Raw genomic sequence first — 11,863 nt, 5'->3', positions numbered from 1 at the left:
CTAACTTATAGGTTGGCCATAGCTCAACTATAGGTCAGCCATAGTTCGGTATAACCTCTCTAACACAAGGTAAATACCAATCTAACGGAAGGCTCAATATCACTTGCACCTGCTATATTTGACACCTCTATCACCCAACCTTTTCCCGGACCAAAAGTTTGGGAATTCTCCAACAGCTCGGAAATCTCTCTCAAGATCTTCGGGGGATCAAATCAGATCCCAAGAACCTCGGATGACGATAATCTCGAAATAATTCTGGACGAATCTAGATACCTCTGCAGAATGATCTCCAATATATCAGGAAAAGCTTCTTACGGCAAGATCTTCCTTCTCCTATAAATAGAGGTACCTCTAACCAATGTAAGGTACACATACATACCCTAATACTTGACTGATGACTCTTTTCCTTAAGATCATAACCTACAAAAGATCTAAGATCCTGACTTAGGCAACAGAGGGTCTCCTGTATAAGTCAAGGTCTCCTTAATTTGTCTCTTGCTTTCTTTTGTACAGGTCCCGATCTCTGAGGATTAACCAAGGTGGATATACCAAAAAACTAAATCAACAAGTTTCAACGCTGGCGTGTTCAATGTCATGTTTGTGTCTCAATTGACTTTTGAATCTGCCTTAATTTTGGGCTCATATCCCATCAGGAGTTGGCCATGCATGAAAAAAGAGTGGATGTCATGTAGACAACACAATGGACATGATCTAGAAGTCAGGGTGGGCCCACAGAGCTTAGCGTTAGAGAGGATTTTAGTAACTCGTGTTACATGAAATCACTTCTCTATTATTGGCAAACGAACAGATGAGTTGGCGAAACGGATGAAAAGCAGTGGTTGTCGTATGAACATCATGGTGGGCCCTACACAGCTTAGAGTTGCAATGGATTCCTATAACCAGTTTACCTGAAATTCTGCTTCCGTATTATTGGCAAACGAACTATATCATTAGCTTATATATCTCTCTCTCGCTCACACACACACACACACACACAGAGAGAGAGAGAGAGAGAGAGAGAGAGAGAGAGAGAGAGAGAGAGAGAGAGAGAGAGAGAGAGAGAGAGAGAGAGGGCATGGATTACACATCTTTGTTGCTGTGGATTTCTCTTGCATGGTCATGCATCCATGTCGTCCTGCTTCTATCAAGAAAGAGGCCACGCCGTGGCAACCTCCCACCTGGCCCCATCCCTCTCCCAATCGTCGGAAGCCTCTTCAAACTTGGCAACAGACCCAATGAATCGCTGGCCTATCTTGCCAAGCTTCATGGCCCACTCATGACTCTAAAGCTCGGCCGTGTAACAACGGTGGTGATTTCCTCTGCCAAGATGGCCAAAGAGGTCCTCCAGAAGAACGACCAGGCGTTTGCTGGTAGAACTGTCGTGGATGCCGTTCGAGTACTTCATCATGACGAAGCCTCAATGGTATGGTCACAACCAAATCCTCATTGGAGAAATCTCCGAATGATGTGCAACACACATATATTCACCACCCAACGGCTGGACACCAGCCAAGGACTCCGGCGACAGAAGGTGCAAGAGCTTGTAGCCCATGTCCGTGAGAACTCTCGGACTGGACATGCGGTGGACATCGGCCAAGCTGCCTTCAATACCACACTTAATTTAATATCAAACACTGTCTTCTCTGTTGATTTGGTGGACCCCAAGTCCAAATCCGCGCAGGAATTCAAGGATCTTGTGTGGAGGATCCTGGAAGAGGCTGGAAAGCCAAATCTTTCAGACTATTTCCCATTGCTCAGGTCCATCGATCCCCAAGGCATAAGACGCCGGTCAAAGGATTATTTCAGAAAATTACATTTGCTTTTTGATCGAAAGATCGATCAACGTCTACCACTTAGATCATCACCGGATTATTGCAAAAGGAATGATTTCCTCGATGTGCTTCTTGATCATAGTCACGCCACCGATCGCCATGATATCAAAGCGTTGCTTACGGTACACTTTCTCAATTCCTTTCAATGTTTTGTTCTTATTTTTGTTCTTTCTTATTCTTCTTTTTCTTTTTCTTATCTTTAAATCATAGATCAAAGAGGAATTGTGATTATGATGCGGCACGCTTGTGTGAGATCTTGGCTGTTCATCAGGTGGACACCACTGTTGATGTAAAAAAATTCTGTCCAATTTGCTCACCAGGTGGACCACATATGTGCATTGAATCCAGTCATCTGGTTAATCTTCACTGATTGTCGCATTAACCCATCCACCAGATGAACATATTGGACTCTTTTTCTAGTTGTTGCAACAGATAATAAGGGAAAAAGCTCGTTTGATTCTGCTTTCAATAATGAAAAATCCAATTTCATTTCTTAGGACATATTCGTCGCCGGGAGTGATACAACCTCGACCACGCTGGAATGGGCAATGGCCGAGTTGCTACGCAACCCACATACCATGGCCAAGGCACGATCCGAGGTGATTGAAACCATCGGCTCAGAACAACAAGTACAAGAGTCAGACATCTCTCGCCTCCCTTACACACAAGCAGTAGTAAAGGAAACCCTGCGCCTGCATCCACCAGTTCCTCTCCTCATCCCCCATAGAGCTGAATCCGATGTGGAGATATGTGGGTTTACTGTACCAAAACACACTCAAGTGCTAGTGAATGCCTGGGCCATCGGCAGAGATGATGATGCTTGGACGGACCCCACTTCATTTGTTCCTGAACGGTTCTTGGATTCACACGTAGATTTTAGGGGCCGAGATTTTGAGCTTATACCGTTTGGCGCGGGTCGTAGGATCTGTCCTGGATTGCCACTTGCCTATAGGATGGTGCACTTGATGTTGGCTTCCCTTCTCCATTCGTTTGCATGGAAGCTTCCAGATGGGATGAGTCCACAAGAAATGGACATGAGTGATAAGTTCGGTGTCACACTGCAAATGGCGGTCCCCCTTCGGGCTATCCCCGAGCAAGACAATGGATGCTTCTAGGCATGATGACGAGTTGTAGTTCCTTGGCACTTGTGAGCATAGGCTCCAAGTTGCAATAGCTTTGAAAGGCCTGGTACTTAGGCCCACTTCTTGATGTTTGTGTTCTGCTTTGCGTGCTCCTGCGGGACACCATACTCTTAATGTCATTAGTGCTTTCTAATAATAAAAATACAGGTTAGAGTGGGTTTCACCCCTGCAATCCATTTTCTTCCACCAAAATTATAGTGGACTTGGAACTCCCCGATCGATGAAAAAAGTATTCTCAATGAGCTTTTATCGCTTTACTGGATTTGGGTCATGTTTTCTCTGGTTTCTTTTATTGATTATTGAGTCGTTGTCTACTCAAGTTTTGGAGTCTTCGAAAAGTATTTTGAAGAAGGGAGATGACCTGCTTGAGGTGAGCATACCTGTGTAATTTTTGAGACGTACACCATACGCAACTGGTATCATTGGATGGACGGCTTGGATAAGCGCATCACTCTACCATATGTATGATGCTGAAAGCTAGCTCTGTCTATACCAGCCGTGCAACATGTGTTTTAGGGTCCAACACGTCGTTTGTGAAGCCGACTCCGACATCAGCAGGGCTGTCAACGCGCCGTGCCTGGGGTAGGTGTCCTCTCGGATTTGGGAGTATACCGGGCCGGCCCTATAAAAAATCCTGATTTTTCAGGCCCTACCACGGCCCATTGACACCCATGGCTGACAGGTGATAACTCTTACGCCGTACGCAGATATCAGCAAAAAAGAAAAGGGGATTTTTCCATGCGGCAGCCCACATTTTTGACTAAACTATTTCTCGAAACTCACCCACCTATTTCAAAATCGTTTTGCCTACATTTTTTTACTATGAGGTGGAAAGCTACCTGCTTTTAAATAGCTTTCAAATTATTTATCAAAAACCACCAAGCCATTTCAAAAACATTTTGCCCACAACTTTATTTTATTTTATTTTATTTTATATATTTTTTTTTAATGCAGATAGAAATCTACCCACTTTTAAATTATTTCTCGAAACACGCCCACTACTTCAAAAACGTTTCGGGATCGCATACACAAATAAGTGCAACCCGATATTACCGTTTCACTCCTTCCCTTGGTTTTCCCTTTGTAAAATGACAGTACTGCCCCTTTTTGTCTCCATTTGAGTCGACTCATAGATAGCAAACGCATGAGGATGGGTGGGTTCCACATGAATGTTTGTCTATGCATGAAGATAGGTGCAGTACATGTGATGGTTGCTTCGTTTTTTTATTTTTTTGCTGTTAGCTTGTTAGTACACCCCACTGTCAGTTCACACATCACTGTTAGCCACCCCCTTTAGGGATCGATACCAATACCTGAGTGTTCTTCTTCTTCTTCTTGGATTTTTTTTTTTTCTTTTTTCTTTTTGGTTTTTTGTTTTTTTTTGGGTTAGCTTGTTAGTACATACCCATGTCAGTACACACACTCCATATTAGCCACCCCCACGAGGGATCCATACCAAGAACTCAAGTGTTGAAACGAGGCATCTTCACCCAGTTTGCCAGTTGAGCTATGGATGTGGGTGTGAGACCTGAGTGTTGAAACGATGTATCTTTCTACCACTTGAGCCATGGATCACGGTGTTGAATGTTGCTAATTGCATTGACATGTCTTTTGAACTAACATCCATTGATTATGTGGTCGCGATGGTTATAGATCGACAAAATCACATTGACCACACATACTGTTGGGGACAAAAGATACGGAATTCGGAGACTCGGACTCTATGCCTCGGGTCGCCAAAGGATGTGTCAGATCCGAGGCATGGTTTACTGAACCGAGACAGAAGTTGAGCCGGCTCGGACTACACATCAGCAATCCGGGCATGCATCGGGCCGATCTTCTTATCGGATCGGCCAGCGCAAGATAAAGCCTCATCCCGAATATCTTGGGACAAGATCCCCGACCCCGAAGCTCATGGGATCGGACGAAGACTGGAGATAGGCACGATCCTGTCTCCGTGATACCAGGAGAGGATCCCGCACACAATATCAGGAGAAGAATCCTCGTACAAATAAATGCTCCAGCAGCTATAAAAGAAGGACCTCCCTCGTCTGGTAGGGTAAGGCAAAAAATTCTATCTAAAAACCCCTCAATACGCTTAGACCCAGAATCCAGGCCTGACTTTGGCATCGGAGGGTCCCCTGCTTAAGCCAGGGTCTCCTTTGTCCTCTTTTTGTGCAGGTACACGAAGGTCTAAGAGGGCGAACCAGATAACTTCATCAACAGTTTGGCGCCGTCTGTGGGAACCGTACAAAGAAGCCATCTCATACTTCTATATTGAGTTCCATGGTAATTACTAGAAGGACGGTCCCATAAGAAGATTTGAATGAGATTGCGATTACAGGGCCAGCGGGTCCAGTCGCGGTCCCCGCAGCCCAGAACCCACCTAACAACCGCCAACGAGGAGCGACCAGAACACAATCAACGGGTCGCGACGATGGGCGGTGGACAAGGAGGTTCAAGAAATCCTGGATATGAATATGATGAAGCAGATGCTGGAACGAATGTATCCAGCAGCAAATGCAGCTACTCCCGCATCCTCAAGGGGAGACAACGCACGTACCGAGCGGCGGTTGATTCTCAACCTTCCGCGCCGCAGCTCCGGCCGAGCCAACCCCAAGGCGAATCAAAACCATCTCCGGCGCAGGCCAACGCTTCCCTGCCCCCGACCGATCTTCGACACGAGATAGAGAGAAGAAGGCGCAACCGCCCTTCCATGGAAGGCACGGCCGAGAGCAGTGAACCTTGGAAAGCCGATATTCAAGATTTTAAAAGAGAAGTGCGGGAAGAAATGGCGAAAGAGATGGCAGACATAAAGCATGGCCGGAATATGTACTCGGCCAGATCCGAAGCAAAGGCGTCCCCCTTTGTGGACTCGGTAATGGAGGCTCGGTTGCCCGAGAGGTTTCGCTTACCTCAAATCACTCCTTTCAGACCCGACGGAGCATATCGAATGCTTCAGAACCTATATGGAGCTCCACGATGCCTCGGATGCAGTAATGTGTCGGGCCTTTTCTCTTACATTGACCGATGTAGCTCGACTGTGGTTCAAACAGTTGAAACCAAAGTCCATCAGCTCATTCGTTGAGCTGAGCGACGCCTTCCTCACAAACTTCATCGGCGGAAAAAAGAAATTGAAGCCCCCTGCACATCTGAACAACATAGTTCAAAAGCAGGGAGAGCTATTGAAAGATTATATCAAGCGTTTCAATTTCGAATCCCTTCAGGTTCGAAAACATTCAGAAGAAATGGCTCTCAATGCGCTCATGCAAGGAGTTAGAGATAAGTCATTCCTGGCATCTCTAGACAAAACTCGGCCTGATACTCTGGCAGAATTTATGGCACGGTCAGATAAGTATGCAAACGCCGAAGAAACGCGAATTCTGCGTGAAACCAAAACTTTGGTCAAAGAGTCGGCCAAAAGGGAAGCCGACTCGGCCGGAGGAAGGAAACGCAAGGATGATCAAGCGCATGATGAGCGAAGGTCAGGCAAACGGCCAGATCGAAGATTTTTCGTATATACCCCCCTGAACAAGACTCAGGAACAGGTATTAATGGAAATCAAAAGCGAAGGCTTTGTCAACTGGCCTAGTAAGCTCAGGAGTAATCCTAATCGGCGGGACAAGGATAAATACTGCCATTATCACCGTGATCACGGGCATAACACAAGTGATTGCCGACACCTAAAGGAAGAGATCGAACGACTCATAAGGGACGGCCGACTCAAAGAGCATGTGGTTAAAGCTAGGGTAGCTGAGGGACGTCCGACCGAGAGTCAGCCTATGGAAGAAATCCGGACAATTATCGGCGGCCCGCGAGGTGGAGGCGACTCAAACAATGCTCGAAGGAATCACGCGAGGAAGCTCAGTCAGCCTAAATCCGAGCTTATGATTATAGATCGGCCACCAAAGGAGAAGAAAAGGGAAAAATATTGCATCTCGTTTACAGAGGAAGATGCCCGAGGTATCTATCACCCCCACGATGACGCATTGATTGTCACCCTGACTATCGCTAACCGAAAAGTGTTCCGAATACTCGTCGATATGGGGTCATCTGCAGACTTGTTATTTACATAGGCGTTCGACAAAATGGGGATCGAACGATCCATGCTACGCCCAGTTCGGACCTCGTTGATCGGTTTTTCCGGAGGACAGGTACTGCCCGAAGGGATTGTCTCGTTACCACTCACTGCTGGTAGTGCCCCACATCAGACGACGATGATGGTTGATTTCTTGGTCGTCGATCAACCCTCAGTATACAACGCAATACTTGGCCGACCTTCATTGAGTCTCCTCCAAGCCGTGGTATCCACATACCATCTTTCACTGAAATTCCCGACTGAGTCGGGAGTAGGAATTGTCAAAGGAGACCAGCAAGATGCGAGGCGTTGTTACATGATAGCTGTAAAGGGAACCACCGACAAAAGTCTGATCAACATATCAACGATCGAATCATTGGACCCTCGGGGCGAGAATTATGAACGAGGGCAGCCGGTCGAAGATCTTATCTCAGTCCCGTTGGTCGAGACAGATGAATTCAAGACGGTACGAATTGGCTCGTCTTTACAGTCCCCCTTGAAAGAAAAGTTGATAACCCTGCTCCGTAGGTACGCCGACGTATTTGCCTGGTGTCATGAAGATATGCCCGGGATTGACTCCTCTGTGATGACTCACCGACTCAACATCGATCCGACAGAAGCGACGACCGCTCGGCCCTGAACGATACGCCATCATTGAAGAAGAAGTCAACAAACTCCTCCAGGCTAATTTCATAGAAGAAATACACTATCCAGAATGGGTCGCGAATGTCGTGCTTGTAAAGAAATCCAGCGGGAAGTGGCGAGTCTGTATTGATTATACTGACTTAAATAAAGCCTGCCTGAAGGACAGCTTTCCGCTTCCGAGGATAGACCAGCTAGTAGATAGTACAGCCGGGCATGAGCTCCTTAGCTTCATGGATACATATTTAGGGTATAATCAAATTGTAATACATCAAACAGACAAATCAAAAACTACCTTTGTCACCGACAAAGGCCTTTATTGTTACCGAGTGATGCCCTTTGGTCTGAAGAATGCCGGCGCAACTTATCAAAGATTAGTTAACAAAATCTTTGCTCGACTCATAGGCCGAACCATGGAAGTATACATTGACGACATGCTCGTCAAAAGTATACATGCGGCAGATCATGTGGATGATTTGGAAGAAATGTTCCTCATCCTACGGAAGTTTCGGATGAAGCTGAATCCGAGTAAATGCGCTTTTGGGGTGGGCTCTGGAAAGTTCTTCAGTTTCTTGGTTAGTCAGCGAGGAATAGAAGCAAACCCTGAGAAGATAAAGGCTTTGATTGATATGGAATCCCCTAAAACCATTAAGGACATCCAAAGGTTGACTGGACGAGTCGCAGCACTTATAAATGTCTCCCTTTCTTCAAACAGTTAAAAGGAAGACAAACAATGTGTTGGACGGAAGAATGTGAAGCGGCATTCCAACAATTAAAATCATATCTCGGTTCTCCACCTCTCTTATCAAAACTCGAACTAGGGGAGTCCCTGCTCCTTTACCTAGCAGTATCCGAGGCAGCGGTTAGCTCGGCTTTGAAAGGAAAGTAACTGCCGGTTTATTACGTCAGCAAAGCGTTATTGCCAGCAGAAACGAGATACCCAAGCTTGGAAAAAGTGGCCTTGGCTTTAATAACTTCCTCTCGCCGACTCAGGCCGTATTTCCATGCCCATACCATCGTCGTGATGACCGATCTTCCGCTTCGCCAGGTATTGCAGAAACCAGAAGTGTCCGGCCGACTCACAAAGTGGGCTATCGAACTGAGTGAGTTTGACATTCAATACAGACCGAAGGTAGCAATTAAAGGGCAAGCCGTAGCTGATTTTATTGCCGAGGGAACACCACCAACCGAACTCCCGATCAACGATATGCCAAAGGATGTTGCAGTTCCAACAACAACCGCTCCCCCGACCCTACCCTGCCCTATTCCCTGAAAACTGTTTGTCGACGGTTCTTCCAACTCGAAGGCAAGTGGGGCTGGGATTGTGCTGGAAACCCCCGATCATACCTATATACAGTATGCCTTACGACTTGGATTCTAAGCGTCAAACAATACAGCAGAATATGAAGCGTTGTTACTCGGCCTCCGACTCGCCGCTAGCATGGGAGTCACGCACCTAAGTGTTTTCAGCGATTCTCAGTTGGTTGTTAATCAAATTACTGGTGCATACCAGACATGGAAAGACCAATTAAGAGCATACATGGAGAAAGCGAAAGAACTTATCAATGGATTTCAACTCTGTCGTGTCACTCGGATCCCTCGTACAAAAAACGGCAAAGGCGATTTATTAGCAAAGCTCGCCTCCGCCGATGAAGATGATATACCCAGGTCCGTCCCTGTCGAATACGTCGATAAGCCAAGTATAAATGAACCAATTAGCGGGGCCATCAATACAATCGACTCGGAACCTTCTTGGATCAATCCAATCCGCCAATACCTTGACGAGGGAAAGCTGCCTGAAGATCGTGCCGAGGCTTGACGAGTTAAGATCTGAGCCTCCCGTTACACCATACTCAACGGAACCCTCTATAAGAAAGGTTACTACGCTCCGTTGCTGCGGTGCCTCAAACCCAGTGAGGCGAACTATATATTACGTGAAATCCATGAAGGAATCTGCGGAAACCACTCTGGAGGGCGATCTCTCACCCACAAGGTCCTACGACAGGGATATTACTAGCCCACTATTCAACACGACGCTCGCAAGCTCGTCCAAAAATGCAACAAATGTCAACGGTTCGCGGCAATTCCGAGGCAAGCCCCCGAGGCACTGATGCCGATGACTGGTCCCTGGCCCTTCGCACAGTGGGGTGTCAACATCATAGGTCCACTCCCTATAGGAAAAGGTCAGACGAAGTTTGTTGTGGTAGCAGTGGATTATTTCACGAAGTGGGCCGAGGCAGAGCCATTAGCTAAAATAACCGAGCAGAAGATCACCGAGTTTGCATGGAAAAACATTATCTGCCGATTCGGAGTACCCCGTACCATTATTACAGACAATGGAAGGCAATTTGATAATAGGAGCTTTCGCGAGATGTGCGACAACCTCGGAATCAGAAACGTCTATTCTTCACCGCATCATCCTCAAACTAACGGACAAGTTGAGGCGGTTAACAAGATTATCAAGCAACATCTTCGGACCAAGCTTGACCGGGCCAAAGGAGCATGGGCCGAAGAGCTCCCGAAAATTCTTTAGGCTTACCGAACTACAGCTCGAACCGCCACAGGAGAAACCCCCTTTTCGCTCGCGTACAGCTCGAAAGCCGTCACTCCCGTTGAAATCGGATTACCTTCGGCTCGAATCACTTCGTTCAATGTGGAAGAAAATGAAGAACTCCTTGCACTCGGGCTCGACCTTTTGGACGAACAAAGGGAAGTGGCGCAGCTGCGCACGGAGGCACGACAACGACAAGTGGCTCGGTTCTACAATACCCGAGTTAAGATCAGGAGGTTTCGAATGAGAGATATGGTTCTCCGAAAAGTATTTTCCAATACCAAGGAATTTGGATCGGGTACGTTGGGGCCCAATTGAGAAGGACCCTATATCGTCTCGGGCACCATCCGACCAGGAACATATCGGCTAGAAGATCTAAACGGACAATCGTTGCCTCATCCTTGGAACGCTGAGCACCTCAAGATTTACTATCCTTAGTACTCAATGTTTAAAAACTCTGAACTAAGAAAGATTGAAGCCGAGTCAAATGAATAAAACTGAACGTTTCCTTTCATTCATCAATCGCATGCATGCGAATACAACATGTGAGTACATCGATAAAAATAAAAAATACAAGGGGCCCTGGCTACTGTCCTCCGGTAGGAGCGGCACCCGAAGCGTTCTCGCATATACCGGCCTCATCCCCAGCAGTGACTTCAGCAGCGGCGTCCGGATTCTCGGATTCTGAGGCTCCTCCTCCCTCGATTTCTGAGAGATCAAGGTCAGGAAAAGATTTCTTTATGTCTTTGACACATTCCAGATATCCGCTTTGGAACAAGCGATCCCTCTCATCATCGAACTCCGCTGACTCAAGGAAAGCTTGGACGGCTTGGTCCCTAGCCTTCTCAGCCTCCCGAGTCTTCTCGTTGGCCTGCTGAATGTGCTCCGCCGCCTCAAGCTTAGCCCGAGCCAAGTCATCTGCACAAGAAGCATGGGCTGCGAGAACTCGTCGGTTCTCTTCTTCAGCTCTGGCAAGGAGAGCCGACACCCGAGCGACCTCGGCCTGCGCTTCATCAAGGGCTCCCTTAGAGAAAGCCGCCTCTGCTTTCGCGTCTTCGGTAGCTTTCTGGGCAAGGGCCGCCTCGCCTATCAGAACGCCGACCCGAGTTTCGGCTTCCTCGCGTCGCCCTTCGGCCTCCGACAGAAGAGCCTGCAGCCGATGAGTCGAAGATAACTCCTTACTGGCCTTAATCAAGCAGGGAGCGAGTTCAAAAAGCACCCTTGCTGCATGACCGACGGTTTGCGATGAGGGGGCGTTGTAGAGGCTGATGAACTCTTTTTCGCCCCCATGGGCTAAGGCCCAGGGAACCATCCCCGACACCACCTTCTGCAGGACGGACGGCCCTTCTTGATTCGTTTCCTCCCCTCTGGAGGATGCAGTCCTCGTCTCTTCTTCCCCTCTGGAAGACGCAGCCCTAGCCTCTTCCTCCTGTCTCGGAACATCCGTCGCAACGTGTCCCGAGTCGGGTGCCGCCTGAGGTTCCGAGGCTGCGGCCACCGTCACTTCCACCCTTTCTTCCGGGACAGAAATTACGACGACAGAAGGGGCAGAAGAACTCGCAGGCTCCTTCTCCTTCCGCACCACTCTTTGCCTCTTCGGCAGCCGAGGCTCCGACAG

General features: G+C 47.6%; 1 protein-coding gene across 1 annotated transcript; it reads left to right on the top strand.

The window, feature by feature from the left end:
* The first annotated feature begins 1,031 nt into the window (after positions 1 to 1,031).
* Positions 1,032 to 3,144, top strand: LOC131236186 (geraniol 8-hydroxylase-like). Its single transcript, XM_058233319.1, has 2 exons — positions 1,032 to 1,954; positions 2,330 to 3,144. Exons 1-2 carry the CDS (start codon positions 1,076 to 1,078, stop codon positions 2,945 to 2,947), a joined length of 1,497 nt encoding a protein of 498 aa, XP_058089302.1. The 5' UTR covers positions 1,032 to 1,075; the 3' UTR covers positions 2,948 to 3,144.
* The last annotated feature ends 8,719 nt before the right edge of the window (positions 3,145 to 11,863 follow it).

The sequence above is a fragment of the Magnolia sinica genome, unplaced genomic scaffold (assembly GCF_029962835.1).
Source record: "Magnolia sinica isolate HGM2019 unplaced genomic scaffold, MsV1 ctg268, whole genome shotgun sequence".
NCBI classification, from domain to species: Eukaryota; Viridiplantae; Streptophyta; class Magnoliopsida; order Magnoliales; family Magnoliaceae; genus Magnolia; species Magnolia sinica.
The sequence above is the reverse complement of the archived record's forward strand: the minus strand, read 5'-3'. Positions and strand labels throughout refer to the sequence as shown.

Coding starts and splice junctions, on each gene's coding strand:
- LOC131236186 (XM_058233319.1), top strand. CDS start 1,076: ATGGATTACACATCTTTGTTGCTGTGGATTTCTCTTGCATGGTCATGC. Junction 1,955..2,329: donor ATATCAAAGCGTTGCTTACG/GTACACTTTCTC, acceptor TTCATTTCTTAG/GACATATTCGTCGCCGGGAG.